Source organism: Typopeltis vanoorti, chromosome 12 (genome assembly GCF_054136105.1).
Source record: "Typopeltis vanoorti isolate ZY-2024b chromosome 12, IOZ_Tvanoo_1.0, whole genome shotgun sequence".
NCBI lineage: Eukaryota > Metazoa > Arthropoda > Arachnida > Uropygi > Thelyphonidae > Typopeltis > Typopeltis vanoorti.
In genome coordinates, this window is record NC_143560.1 from 123,282,457 (window position 1) to 123,306,093 (window position 23,637).

At 36.1% G+C, this 23,637-nt stretch overlaps 2 protein-coding genes across 4 annotated transcripts in view; one reads left to right on the forward strand and one right to left on the reverse strand.

The window, feature by feature from the left end:
- Positions 1-9,566, reverse strand: part of LOC150101198 (deubiquitinating protein VCPIP1-like) — a 331,399-nt gene extending 321,833 nt beyond the window's left edge. Inside the window, exon 1 of the mRNA XM_090402113.1 lies at positions 9,340-9,566. The gene's annotated coding sequence lies outside the window, so the exon portion shown is untranslated. The remainder of the gene's footprint in view (positions 1-9,339) is intronic.
- Positions 9,222-23,637, forward strand: part of LOC150101199 (protein phosphatase inhibitor 2-like) — a 41,979-nt gene continuing 27,563 nt past the window's right edge. For 2 of the 3 annotated variants that reach the window (XM_090402115.1, XM_090402116.1), the window contains exons 1-2: positions 9,737-9,872; positions 21,734-21,910. In XM_090402115.1, coding sequence (XP_090258241.1) covers positions 9,790-9,872; positions 21,734-21,910 — 260 coding nt within the window. In that variant the 5' untranslated portion in view covers positions 9,737-9,789. Of the gene's footprint in view, positions 9,372-9,736; positions 9,873-21,733; positions 21,911-23,637 lie in introns of those variants that run through there. The other variant, XM_090402117.1, reaches the window with a different exon arrangement.

Sequence of the window (23,637 nt, forward strand, 5' to 3'; positions counted from 1 at the left end):
TGTGAGATGAAGGTTGACAGGAAAGATATTTAGTCAGATGATGCTATAGACCAGGGAATGTGGAGGAGGAGGAGGAGGATGAAATATATAGCAACTTGGGTCTAGTGAATAAGAGAAGGATGATCATTATGCACAAGTTGAATTATGGTCATATATATTGTAATGATGCATAGCATCTGGGAATAAGGGAAACTAATTTCTTGGGAGGTAACTATCTCAGGCAATATAATGGAGGCACATCAAAATCGAATCCAGTAGTCATGATAAGCTTAGGAGAATAGCTTGAAACTGCAGCATTAAAAAAAAAAAAAAAAAAGTTACTGATAAAGAGCTATTTAACAGCTTCAATGTGTGAATGTATTCCAAATGTTAAAAGACTAAATAAAGTGTCAACTGGGTGAATGAATGGATTAACCATAAATTCTGGAAGAATGTGCTGCAGAAACAACACATGATGAATACTGGTAATATCAATCATGTGATTATGAAAAGCAAGGCAGGAAACTGATTCGGCTGGGAAGGAGAGCAAAAGTGCAAAATTAGCAAATCAGGACAAGAAATATCCTAAAGTTCTTTTGATATGTGGCAAGCAGAAGAAAGAATGATTACAATAAGGTAACAGAGGCAAGATATTTAATAAGCATTCTCATCAGTATACTGCTGGTGAGCTGGCAAGAGGTCTGTAAGGAATTAAGTACACCTGATATAAATACGGCAATAGGACTTGACATATCCCCACGTCATCAAGTCCTATTTTAATCCTGAAAGATTAAATAAAAAAAAATAAAATTGTTTCACTTCATAAAAGTGGTGAAATGGAACAATTTTACAGTGCATTTGGAGGTGTGGTTAAGGAACTAGAGAGGTTGGTGAGAAATAGAATACAGAAATTGAAATTTTTTCAGTTGATTATACTAGCTCTGGATACTCGCCACAGAATACAGTGGAAGAAAGCCACAGTAATACACTGTAGTAAATTCAAAGTTGAAAGGCTATTCATGGAATCAGCCTCAGCCCTAAGAAACATGCCAAACCTCAACAAATTTGGTTGCATGAGACTGCCCCAAACTTTGAAGAAAAAGACCTTCAGCCCAATGGCCGAGAATACGTACATAGCCCGCTAGCAGGCACCATCAGGACTTTTAGGAGAAACAACAGCTTCCTGCTTCGTCCTCAGTTACTGTGTGTAGTGCCTGCATGCACGTGTCTTTATTTTAAGTTCCTGTGAAAATGGCAACGTGACGTTGCCGAAATATTGGAATATAGATTAAAGTTTAATTTTAATTTATATCATTTGTACTTTGTAAATTCCTTAAGTAATTTAATAAGCAGAAATTAAAGATGCCAAGAAATTATATTCTTTTAATCCTTTATCCAAGTGTAAACAAACAGTTTGTGCGTGAAGTAACTTTATGGCTGGGCACTTGTATATAAGTGACTTCATATCACTTGCCTTAGTATCCCATAATGCAAAGCACATATCCTCACAGACATATAATGCTATGCATTATGGGATAGCCACTATCCAGACTGGTTTCAACCTTTATTGAGGCCTCATCAGTGGGAGCCAGACCAAAAGGTGATACCAAGGTCAAAGTAATGCAGAAGTCATATTTCCATATTCGAGTATACAGGTATCTCCCTCGATTAATGCGATTAATTAATCCCTCGATGTTACCGCATATATCAAAATCGCGTTAATCAAATATAATAATCAATGGTAAAATTTAAATTTGTCCATGATCAATTACTGTATTAATGATTAGTTTTATATGGTATTCTTTTAGGATAGATAAAAAATTAATGCAAAGTAAATGTTTAATAAATACTTGTACCTTCATTATTTACTGGGTGCTTAAGGGTCAAAGCTGTATAACTAAGAGGAGACCTCCACATAGCCTTTAAAGGAATGCGGAGAACCGACCAGGGCTTCTGATCTAATGTCCAATCCTCACCTTCTCGTGGTGCACCCTGTTGGGTATCTACTTTGATACTGAACGAACGAGGATGGGCTGGCAATTTGGGATTTAGCCGACCAAATTGTATTCTTATTGGTTAAACCAAAATAAAAAATGATGGTACAACATGACAAAATTTCATGCCGGCTGGGGCGTCGCCCGGTTAAACAAGGCCCCCGTTGTTTTCGCCAGGGAACCAGGGCGAACAGCGAAAAGTCAGCTACTGGAACAAATCTGAAAACAAACCCCAACTCAACATCACCAGAGTTAAAGATCGGTACTATCAACGTAAGAAGCCTGAATGGCAAAGAAATGGAGTTAGCTGAGGAATTAGATAAATACCAGATCGACATAATAGGGGTGACTGAAACAAAAAAGACCAAAACTGGTGAGATCTTTCTGAGCAATAAATACAAAATGTTATATTCAGGCAATGACAATCAAGGAAAAGAAGGAGTAGCCATAGTATTCAACACAAAATACGAGGCTAATCTTCTTGAATGGCAGTCAGTCTCAGGTAGAGTAATGTGGGCAAATATGAGAATGGGGAACTAGACAATGAGACTTATTTGTGCCTATGGTCCCACAGAAGGTTCTACTAAGGTAGAAGTGGAGGAATTTTTTGAGGGTTTAGAAAAAGCAACTGACACAATGAAAAAGGAAAAGTTGGTCCTTGTTGGGGATCTAAATAGCAGAGTAGGAAATGATTGTGAGACATACAAAAATATTTTGGGAAAATTTGGAGAAAAGAGCAAAGCTAATAATAATGGCAAATATCTGTTGGATTTCTGCTCAGGACATGGACTGGTTATTACTAACACCATGTTCCAACATAAAAATGTGCACAAATTCACATGGAGAGAAGAGGCTAGGAATAAGAAAAGTCTCATTGACTATGTTATTGTTGATAGTGATGTTTTCTCCCTGGTGCAAAGAAATGGAGTTAGCTGAGGAATTAGATAAATACCAGATCGACATAATAGGGGTGACTGAAACAAAAAAGACCAAAACTGGTGAGATCTTTCTGAGCAATAAATACAAAATGTTATATTCAGGCAATGACAATCAAGGAAAAGAAGGAGTAGCCATAGTATTCAACACAAAATACGAGGCTAATCTTCTTGAATGGCAGTCAGTCTCAGGTAGAGTAATGTGGGCAAATATGAGAATGGGGAACTAGACAATGAGACTTATTTGTGCCTATGGTCCCACAGAAGGTTCTACTAAGGTAGAAGTGGAGGAATTTTTTGAGGGTTTAGAAAAAGCAACTGACACAATGAAAAAGGAAAAGTTGGTCCTTGTTGGGGATCTAAATAGCAGAGTAGGAAATGATTGTGAGACATACAAAAATATTTTGGGAAAATTTGGAGAAAAGAGCAAAGCTAATAATAATGGCAAATATCTGTTGGATTTCTGCTCAGGACATGGACTGGTTATTACTAACACCATGTTCCAACATAAAAATGTGCACAAATTCACATGGAGAGAAGAGGCTAGGAATAAGAAAAGTCTCATTGACTATGTTATTGTTGATAGTGATGTTTTCTCCCTGGTGCAAAGAAATGGAGTTAGCTGAGGAATTAGATAAATACCAGATCGACATAATAGGGGTGACTGAAACAAAAAAGACCAAAACTGGTGAGATCTTTCTGAGCAATAAATACAAAATGTTATATTCAGGCAATGACAATCAAGGAAAAGAAGGAGTAGCCATAGTATTCAACACAAAATACGAGGCTAATCTTCTTGAATGGCAGTCAGTCTCAGGTAGAGTAATGTGGGCAAATATGAGAATGGGGAACTAGACAATGAGACTTATTTGTGCCTATGGTCCCACAGAAGGTTCTACTAAGGTAGAAGTGGAGGAATTTTTTGAGGGTTTAGAAAAAGCAACTGACACAATGAAAAAGGAAAAGTTGGTCCTTGTTGGGGATCTAAATAGCAGAGTAGGAAATGATTGTGAGACATACAAAAATATTTTGGGAAAATTTGGAGAAAAGAGCAAAGCTAATAATAATGGCAAATATCTGTTGGATTTCTGCTCAGGACATGGACTGGTTATTACTAACACCATGTTCCAACATAAAAATGTGCACAAATTCACATGGAGAGAAGAGGCTAGGAATAAGAAAAGTCTCATTGACTATGTTATTGTTGATAGTGATGTTTTCTCCCTGGTGCAAAGAAATGGAGTTAGCTGAGGAATTAGATAAATACCAGATCGACATAATAGGGGTGACTGAAACAAAAAAGACCAAAACTGGTGAGATCTTTCTGAGCAATAAATACAAAATGTTATATTCAGGCAATGACAATCAAGGAAAAGAAGGAGTAGCCATAGTATTCAACACAAAATACGAGGCTAATCTTCTTGAATGGCAGTCAGTCTCAGGTAGAGTAATGTGGGCAAATATGAGAATGGGGAACTAGACAATGAGACTTATTTGTGCCTATGGTCCCACAGAAGGTTCTACTAAGGTAGAAGTGGAGGAATTTTTTGAGGGTTTAGAAAAAGCAACTGACACAATGAAAAAGGAAAAGTTGGTCCTTGTTGGGGATCTAAATAGCAGAGTAGGAAATGATTGTGAGACATACAAAAATATTTTGGGAAAATTTGGAGAAAAGAGCAAAGCTAATAATAATGGCAAATATCTGTTGGATTTCTGCTCAGGACATGGACTGGTTATTACTAACACCATGTTCCAACATAAAAATGTGCACAAATTCACATGGAGAGAAGAGGCTAGGAATAAGAAAAGTCTCATTGACTATGTTATTGTTGATAGTGATGTTTTCTCCCTGGTGCAGGACACCAGAGTGTACAGAGGATTTGAAATTGGAAGTGATCACTATTTAGTCTTGAGCAGGATAAAATTGAATTTCATATTGAAAAGAATAACATGTAAGAAAGTTTTAAAGCGAATAAAAGTTGAGCAGCTCTCAGATGTGAACTGTAGACTAAAATACAGAAAGATTATTGAAAAGAAAATGAAAGAGTTTGAGAACAGGAATCAAACCTTGGAGATTCAGTGGCAAACTCTGAAGAAAACATTGATTCTGCCAGAGAGGCATGTGGTGAGGTTGTGTGCAAAGATAAAAAAATCATAACTCCCTGGTGGACACAGGAAGTTAAACAGGCAGTAGAGAAAAAGAAGAAAGCATATCAAAAGTTCCTGGCAAATAAGTCAGCTTTTACTCTTACAGAATACAGAGACAAATGTAAGAAAGCTAAACAGTGTGTAAAACTAGCTAAACAAAAGTCATGGGAGGACTTTGGCAAGAATATAGAAAATAAATATCAAGAAGGTGGCAAAATATTCTGAGCTTAGGAATGCAGGAAAGAGTGCTGTAAAAGGAATTAGAGATGATGAAGGTGACATGAAAACAGGAGAAAAAGATATCCTTGAAGTATGGAGTAATTACTTTGAAAAACTGCTAAATGAAACAAGCAGTGATGACAGCACAGTGATAAAAAAACACTGACCAGGCATGCAGTCAGGATTACATATCCATACTTGAAGTAGAAAAAGCCATCAAAGGCTTGAAATGTGGAAAGGCAGTAAGAGTAATGATATTCGACCAGAAATGCTGAAGTATGGTGTTATAAGTCTTACAGTGGCTGCACTACATAGTTCAGAAAGCCTGGACAGAGGGACGAATTCCCGATGATTGGAGTAGAGCTCTCATAGTACCCATATATAAAAAGGGAAATAAAACTGAATGTGAGAATTACAGAGATATTTCCCTACTGAGTGTTCCTGGCAAGATATATGCAAGTATACTTGAGAAACGGTTGAGAAGAATTGTGGAAGAAAAGCTTGGTGAAGAACAAGCTGGATTCAGGCCAAATAGAGGCTGTCAGGATCAGATCTTCACTTTACGACAAATAGTCGAGAAAGCATGGGAATATAACAAAGATCTGTATTTAAGTTTTGTCGATTTGGAAAAGGCATATGACAAGGTGCCGAGAGAGAAGCTATTCAATACGCTGCAGTTATATGGTGTCAATGGGGTGATGGTTTAATGTTAAATCTGGTGTGAGACAAGGATGTACATTATCTCCTCTGTTATTCATTATCTATATGGATCACATTATGAAGGAATGTGGTATTAAACTTGATATCAAAATTGGAGATATTAATGTCAGCTCTTTGCTTTATGCGGATGATGTTATACTTCTAAATAAATCTGCTACAAGTCTGCAAGATTCTCTGACTAAATTGAATAGCGGTTGTAATAGATATGGTATGAAGGTCAGCAATAAAAAGACAAAGACAATGAAAATAGGCAGAATCATTGAAAATGTCAACTGTGTTATGAATGGAGAATCTGTGGAACAAATAAAACATTTCAGCTACTTAGGCATGATTTTTAGTGAAGATGGTAAATTAAATATAGAAATAGACAACAGAATCAGCAAAGCTGGTATGGTGGGAAGTCAACTGAATAAATTCATATGGAATAAGAAAGAAATTAGTCGGAACACTAAATTAGCTGTATACAAGACAGTGTTCAAACCAGTTTTAACTTATGGATCTGAGACCTGGGTCAGAAGTAAAACACTTGACCAAAGACTAGAGACCGCAGATATGAGAGTCCTGAGAAAGATTAGAGGCGTGAACAGATGGCATCAATGGCAATATCATATTAAAAATGAGGATATTAAGAAAGAACTTGACAATGCCAGCATCCAGGAATGCATTAGCAGAGCTAATCTCAGGTTGAATGGTCACTTAAATGAATGGGAGAGGAAAGATTAGCAAAACAAGTGTTCTCTGCCAGGTTGGCAGGAAAACGACCCAGAGGAAGACCAAGATATAGGTGGATTGATACGGTACAAAGTGCCTTAGACGATAGAAATATAAGATCTCATAATGTTGGAGTCTTGACAAGTAACAGACTGATTTGGAGGAAAATTGTAGATAGGAAGTTAGTAATGATGTAATTTTTTCATATAGTACTGTCATATCCTGTATACCCCTTGAGGGTACATGGCAGGAATTTGATGATGATGACATTATTTACTGCAATTTTTTTATCAAAAGGCATAAATTCTATGATAACAAGCAAAATGACTCTCCAGACCTCGGAAAACAAACAATAAAACAAAGAAAAAACAATGCAAATATAATACATGATGATAAAAATGAATGGATATTGAATCCAACATTATTTCATAGCCAAATATAGAAACTACAAGAGTTTTGTGCCAAATATATAGAAACTAAAAGTTTCGGCAGATGCAAATATAAGCAACCTTATGGGCAACTCATAGTAAAGGTGGAGTAAGCTCCAGATCACTTTCCTTAGTATTTTCCATAATGTAAAGCACATCTCCAGAAGACATGTATGATAAATAAGCCTTTGGTTCTCCATTTCAGTAATACATGATGGTTTATTTATTTTTAGCTACAATCTAGAAATTATTGAACAAAGAATAAAAAAAAACTATACCATACTATACTGACACCAGAGGTCGTGGTATCTCGCAGATACAATTTACTGTCAGATATCACAAACCATTACATAATGTGTTAAACCAAACTGACAGCAAAAAACATTTTGGAATATCACTCGAAACATATGAATGCACAGCTACTCATGACCTCCAAGCTACACACTGAATTGTGTAAGAATATTTATATTAAACATTTTGCATGTATCTGTCAGATCAGCAGCGAGCTCCGCAGGGTTAAAGGCACGTTAATCAAAACTCTTGCCGCGTATATCAAGGAATTGCCACAATTAATTTCGCCACATTAAGCAAGGGATACCTGTATTATATATTGCTCTTTGTAAATTGTCTTTCGTATTTGACATTACTACTTGATCATCTACAAATAATAGCATATTTATTCTGTTATTCCAGGAAATTTCTATACCTGGATTGTTTAAGGTTCCATGTATTAATATTTCATTAAAATAAATATTAAAAAGTGTTGGAGACAGAGTATTCCTGTTTTGCTCCTTGGTTTATAGACTGTTTTTCACACATTTTTTTCATTTATTTTTATTTCATAATCTTTGATATATTCAATACTGCATGTAGTAAAATATTAGATATATTTATTCATTGTAATATATCAAACAGTATATATATTTTTACTTTTCAAATACTTCTGTATATATGAAGAACATATATACCCCAATAATTGACCTTCACATTAATACAGATATAATGTTCAAAACAGAAAAGTAGGAAAAATAATATTGCATTCCTTCAAAAACATGCTGGAACAATATTACTGTATTCTAATTAGGCAATTTATATCTACAAAAAACAGAAATGCAATGAAAATTTTTATTTTCAAATATCTGAGTTTCAAAAGCGATCAGTTTAAAAAAAAAAAAAAAAAAAATCCATTGCTTTGAGAACATGAAAAGAACTGAACGCTCTGATTAAAGACCAAAGCCAACAAATTCAAGAAATAATGCAGAGGAGGAGGGGGAAGAGAATCAGATCTCAAGAACTGATATGAGAGAGTGAAAGATGCACAAAATATAATCATGAATTGTCTTGTTGAAGCAGCATTATTATGAGATTAAAGTTCATATGGTACATTTTACATGGCATGGTATCAATGAGGTCAAGCATTTATCTGAGGAAATGGCTCAGTACTGCAAGTTAATATTCTGTTATTTAGTTAAGTTTCGGTTAATACTATATAATATTCTGGTTCGCAATATGTTTTACTTTGCTTTCTAACTTGCTGCAAACCACATATATTGCACATTTTGTCTATCTCAAAGTGATTATTGGTTTTTGTTTATACAGACTGTATATAAGATCCACAGAGTAACGTGACTGTCACAGTAATCTCCGAATTCTCTTCTGAGATATAAAGTTTTATATATTTGCCACTTAATGTTCGTTTAAGCGTCTTGAATAAGTGTTTCTGGAAAATATGCTCTTAGAGCAATAGAATTGCAGATTTTTTTCACCTGCTAAATATGCGGTCGTAAGCTAACTTACTTAACTCATGAAAAGATGATAATGTACAATAAAAACCTATGCATTTCGCAACATTGCTTTTTACTTTATTTTAGATGATTTTAAAGAAATGTCTATGTTGCATCACTTACAATACTGTAAAACTATTCTGAAAGCACTTCACACCAAACTAAAATGCATTATTAGCGTGCTTATTTAAAAATACAATGACAACAACACACATTTTATTTTCTGTTTAGCATGCACATATTACATTTGAGGTAACGCAATCAAATCGTGCGTTAAACAAATATTCGAATGCTTAACGTTGACTGCGAAATAATTTTTAGTTTACCACAAAATTATGTCAGCGTTAGTCAACGACTGTCTGCAATGTTTCGATGCGAGCGGCTCTCTCTATTTAATATCGCTATCAACTGAATTTCTTACCTTGCAATGAAAACAATGGATCCAACTTGTAGGCAAGTCAATACATTTTATCAAGTTTTTGTTACTGCTTGCAAATTATTCTCCCTCACTGCAGCATGAAAATAAACTTAAGTTTTAAAAATTGCACAAATATATTATTAATCTGTTCATTATCACGCAGACAAATTAAAATTAATAAAAAAATTAAGACGTCCCTATGATACTTTACTAAACCATCACAACGCCTAGCGATAATTCGTCACATACTATAGAAGCGCGTAAATGCCACAAAACACATGACAGAACAACATTTAATACCGCCCTCTATAAAGTAATGGTTAAATTATAGAGTATTTCCCATCATCCGTTAGAGGGAGCTTCAAAGCTGTTATGATGCATTTCTTTTCTTTTCTTTTTTTTTCTGCCCTTACCCATGATGCTAAGCCTAAATTTTAGTGGAAAGTAAATGATATGGCGGAAAATTTGTTGAAAAAGCCTGCGAAGGGTATTTTAAAGTCGTCATCTAGTTTTGACCAGTCAGATCCAAGCAAACAGTAAACATCCTTAAATAATTTTCCTAGTTCTTACTCAATCTTTGATAATTAAAATCTTAATGCCGATTATTGTTTTGCTGTAATTTATCTGTTAAGCATTTATTTTTATAATAGTAGGACATGCTTTATCATGTATAAATGATTTAATAAATGCATCAGTTTTGTTATAAATTTTGAAATTTGATTTGCTTACGAGAACGCTTGTAACACATGCGAGACGTTAAAGTAAACACATTTGTTATTAACTATCGGGTATATTGTGATTACATGTCTTTTTTTTTTTTTTTCATTGTAGTTTGTGTTTAGAGATAACATTCAAAAAATTTGTGAAATGTTGATACTGAGCCTAAACCTGCCGGTTTATTTATTTATTCGTATGGCATGAATAACAAAACATGCAGTACAATACACTGTCATTTTAAAAACATATAAAATTAAAAGTCAAAAGTCATTTTAAAAACCAATAAAATTAAATGGTTACATCCATATTGGTCAGATAGTTCATAGCTTCGGCTGTAGCACTTAAAAAGTCCAATTTGTCACCTGAATATGTTCTGAGATAACACTGAGTCACAGTATGGGCCACGGTTTGTCTTTGAGCTCTGCAATCACAATGTGGGGATGGTCGTTTACCCCATTTAAAAAGCATGTCTGCACATACACCATGACCAGTTCGTATTCTATTAAGCTGAGTCCAGGATTTTTGTGGGAGGTGTGAGTAAGCATCAAAACTTTCTTCTAATTTTTGGAGAGAAAATTTTGTGATGTCATCTGGCTGGCTCTCCCACTGTTCTTGCTACTTTTGCTTCAGATCAAAGTTAGATTGTAGTAGTAGTTATGCTAATTGTAGTGGTGGATGTCTTGATCTCAATCATCGTACACTTAAGTCTGGGAGATCTAAATGTATTGGTAGGGCTGTGTTCTCCAAGATTTTCTTATACTCCTGTAAGAGAGCCTTAGTCCTGTGCAGATTTGGTGGAACAGTGTTGCTAAGAGCTGGAAGCCAGTGTGTGGGTGTTGATTTAATTGTGCCAGAAATCAGTCTCATTGTATTATTTAGTTGGCTATCAACAAGTAGGGCCGGCTCTACTGACGGCGCAAGACATGCAATTGCACGGGGCGATAAAATTGGTATAAACTATAAGAAAAATAAGGGGAAGGGGCAGCAAAATATGCTACAGCATGGGGCGGCTCTGTCAACAAGTTTAACATGTGTGCTATTTAGCCACACTGGTGAGCAATATTCGGCAACAGAGAAAACTAGACCAAGAGCTGTAATCGGCAGATTATCAGCTGTTGCTCCCCATGTCGTGCCTATTAGTTTTTGTATTATGTTGTTACGGGTTCTTAACTTAGCAGAAATGTTTGTTAGGTGTTGCTTGTAAGAGAGTGTGCGGTCCAGGGTCACACGCAAGTACTTTGGAAAACTTATTGTGTCGTAGTAAACATCCTTCAGAGAAGATATGTAAAGTGACATCTGCCATGTGATTATTAAGGTGAAAGCTTGATACTTTTGTTTTGTCTGGATTGAGCTGGAGCCTCCATTTTTTGTAATATTCACCTATTGTTTTCAGATCTTTTAAGTACATCTTCAGCCTGACTCATGTTTTTGTGTCGAATGGCAATTACAGTGTCATAAGCATAACAGAACTTGTGTGAGATGCCGGCTATTTACAGTGATGCCAATCATTCTTTGTTAGATTCTGCTGTAGCTGCATTTATTATTTTTTTTTTTTCGTGTAATTGCGAATATTTTAATCACCAGTGCAGGCGAGGCTTGGGTTCTGAGAAGCTCTGCTTGAGGACAGGTTTTTGCTTGTCTCTGATTGGGGCCACCATTGAGATTATAGCTTTGCTTGGTGACGGGGTGAGACTGCCACTGGATAGAGACAATGCTGAGAAGTTCTTCTCGGTGACGGGGTGAGCCTGTCACTGAGTGGAACAACGCTGAGATGGACGATCTTTCGGAATCGCCTAATTTTTACAGCCCATTTCACCTATACAAAAGGTTGGAAGCTTGGGTGATGAATGGCAATGCTGTAACCCATGAAGTTTTAACTGACGCTCAGCTGTTGCTGTCACCCAGGCGCTGGGGGGGGGGGAGCAAAGCTGTTGCCCATGAAGTTAACTGATGCACGGCTGTTGCTGTTAACCTCAGACGACATATGAGCAGTGGTGAGCTCTGGAAATTTTAACAAAGGGCTCGCATCGTCGAGCAAAAAAAAAAAAAAAAAAAAAAGCCTAACTTAGCTCTTATAATAAATAAGGCGACTTTGTAGACCTTCTGACAGATATAATTCCTGTAGGATATCAATCATTAATGCTAGATCTTTTAAAAATTCCAAATTGAGAAGTCGGTTTAAAAAGCCCTTATGTTTATCGTTCAATGCATAAAGCTGGGTAATTTCTCCAGAAAGCAGGAGCCGTTCATAAAACTGCAAACTGCCCATCATGGTCCAGACACACGGCCGATCATTAAAATTTCGATACCAAGGTCTTTTGCAATTGTATTTAATTTTCATTGATTTTTTGGTGATTAATGATAAAAAGCATATAATTTATCCATAAATATTTCAAAATGATTTATTTCTTTAATGTTTTTTATTGAATCGTCTAATGCTAAGGGTAAACGATGAGCTCAATGCCAAATCACAATGTTGGGAAATTTTTGTAGAAGTTTGATTGCAACATCTGATTTGTTTCCTAACATTACACTAGCTTCATCAGAACAAAATGCATTGAAATGATTTTTTATATAGTTATCAGAAAATCCATATGAATTTAAGGTAGCAATTATAGTAGCATGTATACATCCAACGGTAGTATTTTCTAGTTCTACAAGATTAATAAACAAGAAGAACAAGGGGCTCGCAAATTTGAGAAAAAATTAACAAAGGGCTCGCACCAACCTCTTATGGCTCACCACTGCATATGAGCAAATGAGCGGCTCTGCTCGGTGGTGGGGTGAGCCTGCCACAGTTTAGAGCCAACACTGAGAGTTTTTCTCAGTGGCAAGATGAGCCTGTTACTTCTTCTTCTTTTCTTCTTCTTCTGCAGCTTCTCCCACTTAAGTGGGGTCACTGTTTCTTATGAGTCTCCTCCACACCTTCCTGTCTTGGGCTGTCACCACATCCAAGTTCTTCATCTTCAAGTCCTCTTCTACCAGCTCCCTCCATCTCTTCTTTGGCCGCCCACGCTTCCGCCTTCCTTGCACATCCATCTGCATGACCCTTCTTCCCACATATTCGTCCTCCCTCCTCATCACATGACCAAACCATCTCAACCTTGCCTCCTGTATTTTCGCTCCTAAGTTCGTAACTTTCACTGTTCCCCTGACATAGTCATTTCTCAGATGATCCTTTCTGGTCACACCGCACATCCACCTAAGCATTCTCATCTCTGCTACTTCCATCCTGCTAATGTTATTTTTCCTCAGGGCCACAGTTTCTATAGCATATGTCATAGCTGGCCTCACTACTGTCCTATAAATTTTGCCTTTCAGATTGATCGGCACCCTCTTATCACATAACACTCCAGCCATCTCCCTCCAAGATGAGCCTGTTACTGAGGGGAACAATGCTAAGTTTTTAGAGTTTGACCTTTACTTGAACATTCAATAAAGGTCGAAACCAGTGTGAGTAGTGGCTCTTCCCTTATTGCATAGCATCATGCATGTCTGCAAGGAGATGTGCTTTGCATTATGGGAGATACTAAGACAAGGAGTGATGAGAGCTTGGTCCTCCTTTACCACGAGTTGTCTCAGTCTGGAAGATACTTCAGGTGCAAACTTTGTTTGCTTACACTTCGATAAAGGATTGAACTAAATTTATTATACTTAGTAAAGGTCAAAACCAATCTGGGTAGTTATCCTTCCCATAAGGACAAAAAATGGGAATGGGATGTTTAGAATAACCAGGGGTATTAGGAACAAGAAGGAAGAATAATTAAGAGCGAGATGTTAAATCCCGTTTTATTTTATAGCCAGGTACGAAACTCGGGTCGAAATCCATTGACTATAGTTAACAATATTTAACAATATATAGTGCACCACTTCGGCAATTCGATAGTAGAGGTATGTAAGTTTCTGTTCACTTAAAACTTTGATATTCCAGGTCTACCTACTCACTGATGAGACCTCAAAAAAAGGTTGAAACCGGTCTGGGTAGTGACCGATTCTCATAATGTAAAACAATATATTTACATCTCTTAGGAGCTGGGTTTTACATTATGAAAGAATATTAAAGTTAGTGAGGGAGCTTTCTCCACCTTTGCATGGAGTTGCCCTGGTGTTGTACTATCCAAGTGATCGTTTACACTTGGTTCTGCCAATAGTTTTTCGGCATTGAAACTATACGGATGTCGATGGATTTCGACCCGAGTTTCGTACCCGGCTATAAAATAAAACGGGATTTAACATCTCCCTCTTAATTAACAAATTCACCAGTAAAATAGCCTTTCGGCTTATTATCTTTGTAAGAAGGAAGAATTTTTGGCCTTGATTGGCTCTTCCTGGCAACAGGTTATTGGCATTAGTGAAACATGGCTGATGGAAGATGATATAGTTAGTGGGATAGAATGTGTAGGTTATAGTGTGTTTAGGAGGGACAGAGAGAATAAAATGGGGGGAGGGGTGTTATTGATGATAGCTGATGAACTGCAGCCAAGGAGAATTGAAGTTGTATTGCAGGATAGTGAAAAGAGCTCATTTGAGGCTATTTGGTGTGAGATTGAGACTGGCAGAATAAAATATACAGTTGGGTGCTGCTATAGACCAGGTGATGGAATAGATGGTGGAGATAATATGCATAAACAAATTGATGAAATGAGTGGAAGGAGGGTAATTATTATGGGGGATTTCAACTATGGTAACATTGATTGGAAGGAGGAGAGGACACATGTGAGGAAGGAAATGGATTTTATTCAATTATTAAGGGATAACTATCTGAGACAGCATGTAATTGAAAATACTAGGGGTGTGAGAGTGCTTGACCTGGTAATAGCATCTCAGAATTTGACTGTAATGAATATGACCATCTTGCTACCTATTGGTAAGCGTGATCATAAGGTCACACATTTAGCCACCTCCCAGGTGGCTAAATGTGTGAAATTTTTGATTAAGACAGAGTACATGTGGAATTACCATGCTGGCAAGTATGACAAGCTTAGGAGAATGCTTAGATCAGTGCCATGGCATGTACAACTGCAAAGGGCTGGATGTCGATAGAGCATGGGAAGTGGTCAAGGAGCATTTACAGGAGGTTATGGCTGATTGTATACCTAGGGTCCGAATAGTAAAACAAGTAGGGGTTAAATGGATGAATAACACCATTAAGCTTGAGCTGCAAAAAAAGAAACAACTGTGGAGGGAATTAAGAGGTGACCTGCAGGCACACGAATGGTATAAAGTGCAGGCCAGAAGGGTAACGAGTGTGGTAAAAAAAAGCAAAAGCGGATTATGAAAGGAAACTAGCTCTGCAAGCTAAAGAGAATCCCAAACAGTTCTTTCAATATGCTGCAAGCAAGAAAAAACTGTACACGGCAAAATGATTTTAAGGAATGAGGATGGTAAGGAGGTCACTGAATCAGTTGATATAGTGGAGTTACTGAGCGAGCACTTTGCAAAAGTATATCATCCAGGTGGTGACATTGAAAAAATGAAGGAACCATTAGTTTATACGAGAATTGTGATGAATGAAGTGGAGGTGAATAGTCTATTACAGAACCTTAATGTGAATACATCTGTGGGATTGGATGGTATACCGGCACGGGTCTTGCGTGAAGTGGCTAAGGAATAATCAGTGCCCTTGACCACGTTGTTTAATCTGAGTCTCGGGTCTGGTTTAGTCCCGAAGGTGTGGAAAGAGGGGAAAATAGTTTCACTGCATAGAGGAGGATCCAAGACTATGGTTGCAAATTACCGACCGATCAGCATATCAGGAGTCGTTGTCAAGGTCTTGGAGAAAGTAGTCAAGGGAAAAATACAGGAATGGATTGATGAAAATGAGATACTGTATGGGGGACAGCATGGCTTTTTGAAGGGTAGATCATGCCTCAGTAACTTGCTCAAGTTTATAAGGGTAATGGGTTTACAGTGATACTGCTGGACCTGGCAAAGGCGTTTGACAGGATACCACGTGGAATTCTAATCCGTAAACTACAATATATGGGAATGAATATATGGTTGGTGAGATGGATGGGTGGGTGGTTGATTGAGAGATATCAAAGAGTAGTTTATTCAGAGTAGAGTCCAAAAGACAGCCTGTGACTAGTGGTGTGCCGCAGGGTTCTGTTCTTGGACCACTGCTGTTTAATATGTTCATTAATGATATAGGGAAGGATCTAAGAGGAACAGTTCATTTGTTCTCTGATGACGCAAAGTTGGGTAGGGCGATAGTGAATGCAGAAGATGTCAAAATCTTGCATGATGACTTGGATAGATTGGAGTTCTGGGCTAAGGAGAATGAATGTCAATTTAATGTGACAAAATGTAAGGTTATGCATTTTGGGGTGAAAAGATTAGCAGCAGTATACCACATTGGTGGAACTGTACTCCAGGAGATTGATGAGGCCAGGGACTTGGGAGTGTTGTTGGATAGGGAGATGAAGTTTAGGGGGCACATTGCAAAAGTAGCTAAATCAGCTCATCAACTCGCTTGGCTGTTGAAAAATACCTTGATGAGCAGAGACAAGCAAGTTATTGTACCTCTGTACCGAGCCTTGATAAGACCTCATCTCGACTACTGTGCCCAGATTTGGTCACCTAGGTTCCTTCTTGATGGGGAAGTGGTGGAGAGGATCCAGAGGCGAGTGACTAAGATGATAGCGGGTCTATGGAATGAACCATATGAGAACAGGTTGAAGATTTGTGGGTTGCAGAAATTAGTTGATAGGCAGAAAAGGGGAGATATGATTGAGACATTCAAATTGCTAAAGGGTTTCTATAGGATTAATTCAGAGGATATTTTTGAGATCAGGACTGGTGGTGGGAGAACTAAGGGACACCTATGGAAGCTGGGCAAGAGTGTGGTTAGCAGGGGTGTTAGAGCTGGGTTCTTTACTTTTAGAGTGGTAAATGAGTGGAATAAGCTGCCAGAATGTTGTGAGTGCTATGACGGTGAGTGAGTTCAAGGCAAGGTATGATAGATACTGTGAGAATGTCGTATAGTTGTGTGGACATGATGTTTAGGGTCTCCCTCGATGATTCTAAGGACTCCCTGGAGTCGCCCGTAATAATAATATTTTGCATTATGGGACACTGAAACAATTGATGTAATGTCAATGGCCTCTATATATATATATATATCTATATTTATTTATTTATTTATTTTTATAAAAAGATTGAATGACTAGAACCAAGAGAAATGAAAACAAAGTTTATTAGTACTAGCACAACCAATTTCAGCTTGTATAAGCCTTTGTCAGGTGCACATTAAAAAAGGAATAACCAGTAAAAAACATAGAGGAAATTACTGTAAACATGGAAAGGTACTGATAGATACTGTGAGAATGTCGTATAGTTGTGTGGACATGATGTTTAGGGTCTCCCTCGATGATTCTAAGGACTCCCTGGAGTCGCCCGTAATAATAATATTTTGCATTATGGGACACTGAAACAATTGATGTAATGTCAGTGGCCTCTCTCTCTCTATATATATATATTTATTTATTTATTTATTTTTATAAAAAGATTGAATGACTAGAATCAAGAGAAATGAAAACAAAGTTTATTAGTACTAGCACAACCAGTTTCAGCTTGTATAAGCCTTTGTCAGGTGCACATTAAAAAAGGAATAACCAGTAAAAAACATAGAGGAAATTACTGTAATTTCCTCTGTTTTTTACTGGTTAGAAATGGAAAGACAGTGTATATATATTTCAATGTTGAAAGTTTAGAACGACAGGCTCTTAAGAAGTTACAAAACAACAAAAATATAATTATTCTTCCCGCAGATAAAGGCAACGCCACAGTTGTTCTTAACATTGATGAATATCAAAATGAGATGATGGAATTGTTACAGAGTTACACTTACTCGATACTCGAGAGAGATCCCAGTCATGAACTCCACAACCGGACCAATAATTTACTGATAACTACTAGAAACATTACCTTTCTCTTCGTTCTCTCCATCCGCTTATTCCACGATTATATGGACTAACTAAAATTCAAAAGCTAAAATACCTCACTTTGACCTATCATAGAAGGAATTGACTCTGCAGCATACAACCTTTCCAAATATCTGGCAAAATCTCTCAGATGTTCTCAAACATATGTAAAGAGGTCAGAGACATCAAACTGACTAATAAATCATCTTTTTCTAATGTAATGTCTTTGATTATGTTTATGAAGTGTTGTGTGTTTCTGATATAGGAGGAGGAATGACCTACCAACTCCTTGAGTGTTGCCGCTAATTTCTTGGCTAGGTGATAATTCGGGCTGTCTATACTTTTGACTACCGGTTGGAGTTGTGTGTTTTGTTTGTGCATCTTTAGTAGACCTTAAATTCTCGGAGAATGAAGATAGTGCAGCAGTAATTTTTTGACTGTATCTTCTGTCCATGTGGTAACTGATTTAAGTAGTTCCTCTGTTTTCTTTTTTATTTTATTGGTTGTTAACATGTTGATATGTACTGTTGTCCGAGACTAGCAGATTCATTTTTTCTAAATATGTGGTTTGGTTTAGAATAATAGTGGCACTGCCTTTCTCAGTTCTAGTTATTACGATGTCCTGATTTGATTTTAGTGATTTCACCGGTTTTATTTCGTGTTTCGTTAAGTTGCTTGTTATTGTTTTCTTAATTTTTTAGTTTTTTAATTTTATCTGTATTTTTTTATTATTATATTATAATTTCACTAGAGATCATGCCAGTAGAATAACTGTTGATCAAATCATTGTCTCTTTAGCATATACTGTGTGAAATGTAACTCAGCTTGTCCTTTGTATATTTATATATATACTCCAGATGATGACCTTAATATGAAGGTCGAAATGTCGGGAAATTAAAAATAGTTTTTTATAACATGGTTGTAAAGTTCGTAATTTCTAAAATGAATGGATTTAACTTACATATATAGTTTTTATTAGTATAAAATTTTGCCCTAGTATGAAATTCATTTTCAGAATGCACTTGATACTAGGGCAAATACTAGAGGAAAAGAAACCGTATGTTCAGCATTGAAATGCGCAAACTGCACGTGCATGATATAGAGTTGCATGGTCTCTAATTATATTAAGGTTCTAGATAAAAATAACTTTAACAAGATTTTTAAAAAAAAATTTAATTAATTCTTGAATTTGTGAAGAACTATTTCCCTTAAGAAGGATAATTTAAGTCCATTGTTTCTATTTAAATTTGGTCAGTGTAGCAAGGTCTCACAACTCTCTTTGTATAAATGTTAATACAATTAACATTTATACAAAGCTCCACAAGGCCTGATTGCTCCGGTTCAATCTCCCGGCTCAGTCCACATGGCTGCAGATCTATCTGTTTGGCCAAATTACGATAATCCAGAGTGATGCTAAAGGTGGAAGTTTATCTTTAGCTGAGCCTAGAAAACAGGTAACTTGTTGATAGGATGGAAAGACACTTGTAGGCCAATAGATCTGAGTAGTTTGACTGTACCTTCTGAGATGTTTTAACCTAGGGAATAATGACACAATGGACCTCCCTGTATCACTATGACAATGAGAGACAAATGGGTTAGTTATTGAGAGGTGGTCTGTTGCCACTGTTCTCTATATTAATGTCATATGAGAAGATATCGCCAAACTACTTAGATCTGTTGGCCTACAAATGTCATTCCTTCCTATCAACAAAATATCTACATTTCTAAGCCCAATTCAGCAGACCATGAGGCTGTGTATATCTACATGCAGTTTGTGTGTTTCATTGTTGAATATACTGGTTTCTATTCTTGTTGTTTAATTTGAAAGTCATACTGAAGATGCCCTTCATACTAGGGCAAAATTTTTATACTAATAAAAAATATATTTCAAGTTACATCATTACTAAATTTCAGTTGACTGTTTTCCTCCAAATTAATCTGTTATCTGTCAAGATTCCAATTTTATTAGATCATATATTTCTGTCTTTTAAGGCACTTTATACTGTATCAATCCATCTACATCTTGGTCATCCTCTGGGTTTCTTTCCTGCCAGAAACTTGTTTTGGCGAAGAATACTTGTTTTGCTAATCTTTCATCTCCCATTCTGTTTAATTGACCGTACCACTTGAGATTAGTTCTACTAACACATTCTTGAATGCTAACAGTGGCAAGTTCTTTCCTAACATCCTCATTTTTAATGTGATATTGATACATGTGCCAACTGTTCACTTCATTTATCTTTCTCAGAACTCTCTTATCCGTGATCTCCATTCTTTGATCAAGTGTTTTATTTCTAACCCAGGTCTCAGATCCATAACTCAGCATTCTATCTTTGATTTCCAAATTTTAAAACCTTACACTTTGCTGTATTGAACTGATAACCCACTTTATCATTCACCCCATCTATTCAAGTCCTTTTGGAAACTATATCTGCTCAACCTTCATAGTTCTTTTCAACTTTGCATCATCTGCAAACAACAGATATCAAATTTCCCAATATCATTTGCATACAAATTAAACAGTAACAGACCAACATAGATCCTTGGGGTACACCACTAGTAACTTTTCTCTTCTTGGAAATTGCCCCCCCCCCCCAACACACCTTGCCAATATCTATCAGCCAGCCTCCATTCGAGCACACTAATCTGCTACCCAATCCGTTCTAGTTTAATTACTGGCTTGTTCTGTGGTAATTTATCAAAGGCCTGTGCAAAATATAAATATATCAGTGTATATGAGTCTTCCTTGTTCAATACATTTGTCACCTTGTTATAATAGATTAACAAATTGCTAAAACATGATGCTCCTTTAGCAAATCCATGAGAATATTTCTGTTATCAATCCCACTCTGAAACTTGGCCTTCACTTTAACCACAACTTCAAACTCACAGATTGGTTTATAACTTGAATCCTTAGTCTTATCACCTTCCTTTTGAAGTGGAACAATTTTGCCTTCTTTCCACTCCTTTGGAACTTGGCCTAACATAAGACTCATATATGTCAATACTGTTGTTAATTCCCTGGCACTTCCCCCAAAAAACAGTGATTTATCATCAGTCCCTATAGCCTTATTAACATTGTTTCCTCTGTTTCTCTACTCCTTTCCACAGCTCTCAGGTGCTGCAGTATCACATTCATGAGGATGAACAACCTTTATAAACTGCTCATTTATCTCAGCTATATTCTAATATAGAGAATATATCAGCTATGTTCTCTATAATAGTAATCATTTTACCATTTTCACTGACATCATCCTTCCATAAAAATTCTTTCTTCTACTGGTTATGTATCACAAGAACTCCCTGGGATTTTTTATTCATTTATTTTTGCCTCTTTGTGTAATTGCTGTGCATACTACACTTTTGCTGCCTCTACTAAGTGGATGGTCTTCCTCATCTTCTCATTGTACTCTTTATTCGACTAATTATTACCACTCATCTTGTGCTGCCTCCATAATCCCTTCTTTCATATCTTTCACATTTACCATGATTTTAATAATATTTATTAAAATATTATTGCTGCTAAATTGTATAATTGAAAAGTCTTTACATGCTGAAATCTTTCAATCTTGTTACTAATATATGGCATTTAAATTCACATAAGTAATTTTAAGTGTTTTAACTCCCTCCCCCCTCCTCATGGAGTGTTCTTTTTGGATATTTTTATGTCTATGTATTATAGTCTGAGTTTTTTACTTTTCATTTTTAATTTAGAGTGTTTCATTCTTTATGTGATTATAGCATGCATATCTTCATAGGTCCCAAGATATCAAATGGGATGAAATGAATATTCTTCAGACTTTACACCCACCAGATAAAGATTATGGCCATATGAGAATTGATGAGCCAAAAACTCCTTATAATTATGATGTAATAGATGGAGAATCAGATCATGAAGGCACAACTTCTCTTGATGCTAATCTCTTAGCCGAAAAGTAAGTTCAATATGAACAAATTTATATGTAATCTTGATTATATTATATTATTATTATCATTGTGACATCTCCTAGGAGTATATGGACTCATCTGAAGGACTAGTTCTAAAACAGTTTAAAAGGAAAATGTAAAGTAGTGTTTGTGCACGGTTAATACAGTCTGCACAGTTCTTTTTGGCTTGCCCATAAATTGCATCACACTATTTTCCCTGACTTTTAGGCCAATTTGTTGTGAATTTTAAATTCCCATTACCTGAGTAATAAGCAGCCTTCCCTTCCTGCCATTGAAAAAATTTCACAAAAAGAGTGTGTTATTTTAACTTGTTGGTTTTACACTATAAATTAATAGTTGCCAAGTAGTGGTTCGCTGGCAAGCCTTTGCAAGAAAGCTTGTTGTGACCCCCTAGCTTGGTCTGATAGGTCTCTTCTCTGTCTAATTGTTATTTTCTAAAGGTAACCGACATTAATTTCTTGGGGAGTCTTGTAACTTCTCAACTATTATTCTTACTATAATTTTTACTGCAACTTATCTTAACTATCGTTAAGATAAGTTGCAGTCACTACTTATTCAAGTGGAATTGTGCCTAACAGACATTAGTAGAAAGTACATCGTATTATCTGTATTATTCTACAGGTTCTCATTAATCAGTTCATTCCCTTATCAACATAGAGAATATTTATTTTTACCCTGCACCACTCTAAGTCTAGATGATATTAAATATAACTTCAAGGAATAATTAATTAATAATCACAATAACACTCAACTTCCTTAAAGCAAAGAATCCTCTAAATTTCTCCATAAGTTTCTTTTACACAGAAGTGGCCATGGTTAATTAGTCACTCTCTTTACTTTTGGTTTTCCTGCAAAGATCCAATTAGTTTAATGAATGGTACAGTGAGGTGAATTCAGGCAAGCATGTGAATTTACACAATAAAAAAAACATTTATTATTATAAATTAACACAATACAAAATATTATCTATTCTGAGAATAAAATAACTCATTCAATTTACTTTCTCCTTAGATTAAGTTATACAGTCACAATATTATTAGAATCAATTCTATCTCTCCTCTCAATTCTAAGTTGCACATATAAAGACAATATGAAACTCCAATTCAATCCCCCAGTACAATTATATGATTAGGATATAATTTCCTACTTTACTCAGAAACTATAACGTTCTTTTGGCATTAAATAAGAAGCCTTATCATAAGACAAAACTTATTGTATACACTACATACTTCATATATCTATTGTTCAATTTAAACTCAGCACGTTAATTCAAACATCTACACTCTGTATTACAAAACTCTTAAGGGCACTTAATATTTCTCAGGATATTCACTTACATAAACTTCTTAATATAATACATTTAATTCAGAACTAATATCCCACTGGCATAACACGTTCACAAGGAACAATCCTCTCTTAATTTGCCCTTTTAAAACAAATTTTCTAGGAACATATTATATCTCAAGATTAGACACAACATTCCTTATGGAATACATAATCTCTCATTTCCACAAGTTAATTAATTTTACATCCAATATCCTCTGGTTCTAGACACGTTCTTTAGGAACAAATCGATGCCTCAACTTCCTTTCATAATAGAGTCTATACAATAATCACTATTCATTCCCACAGTTAATATAGTCACAAATGGAATCAAAATTCTCTTACCGCATTCAGACGACTTATGGAACATCTCGGTTATGGATTACTTCAA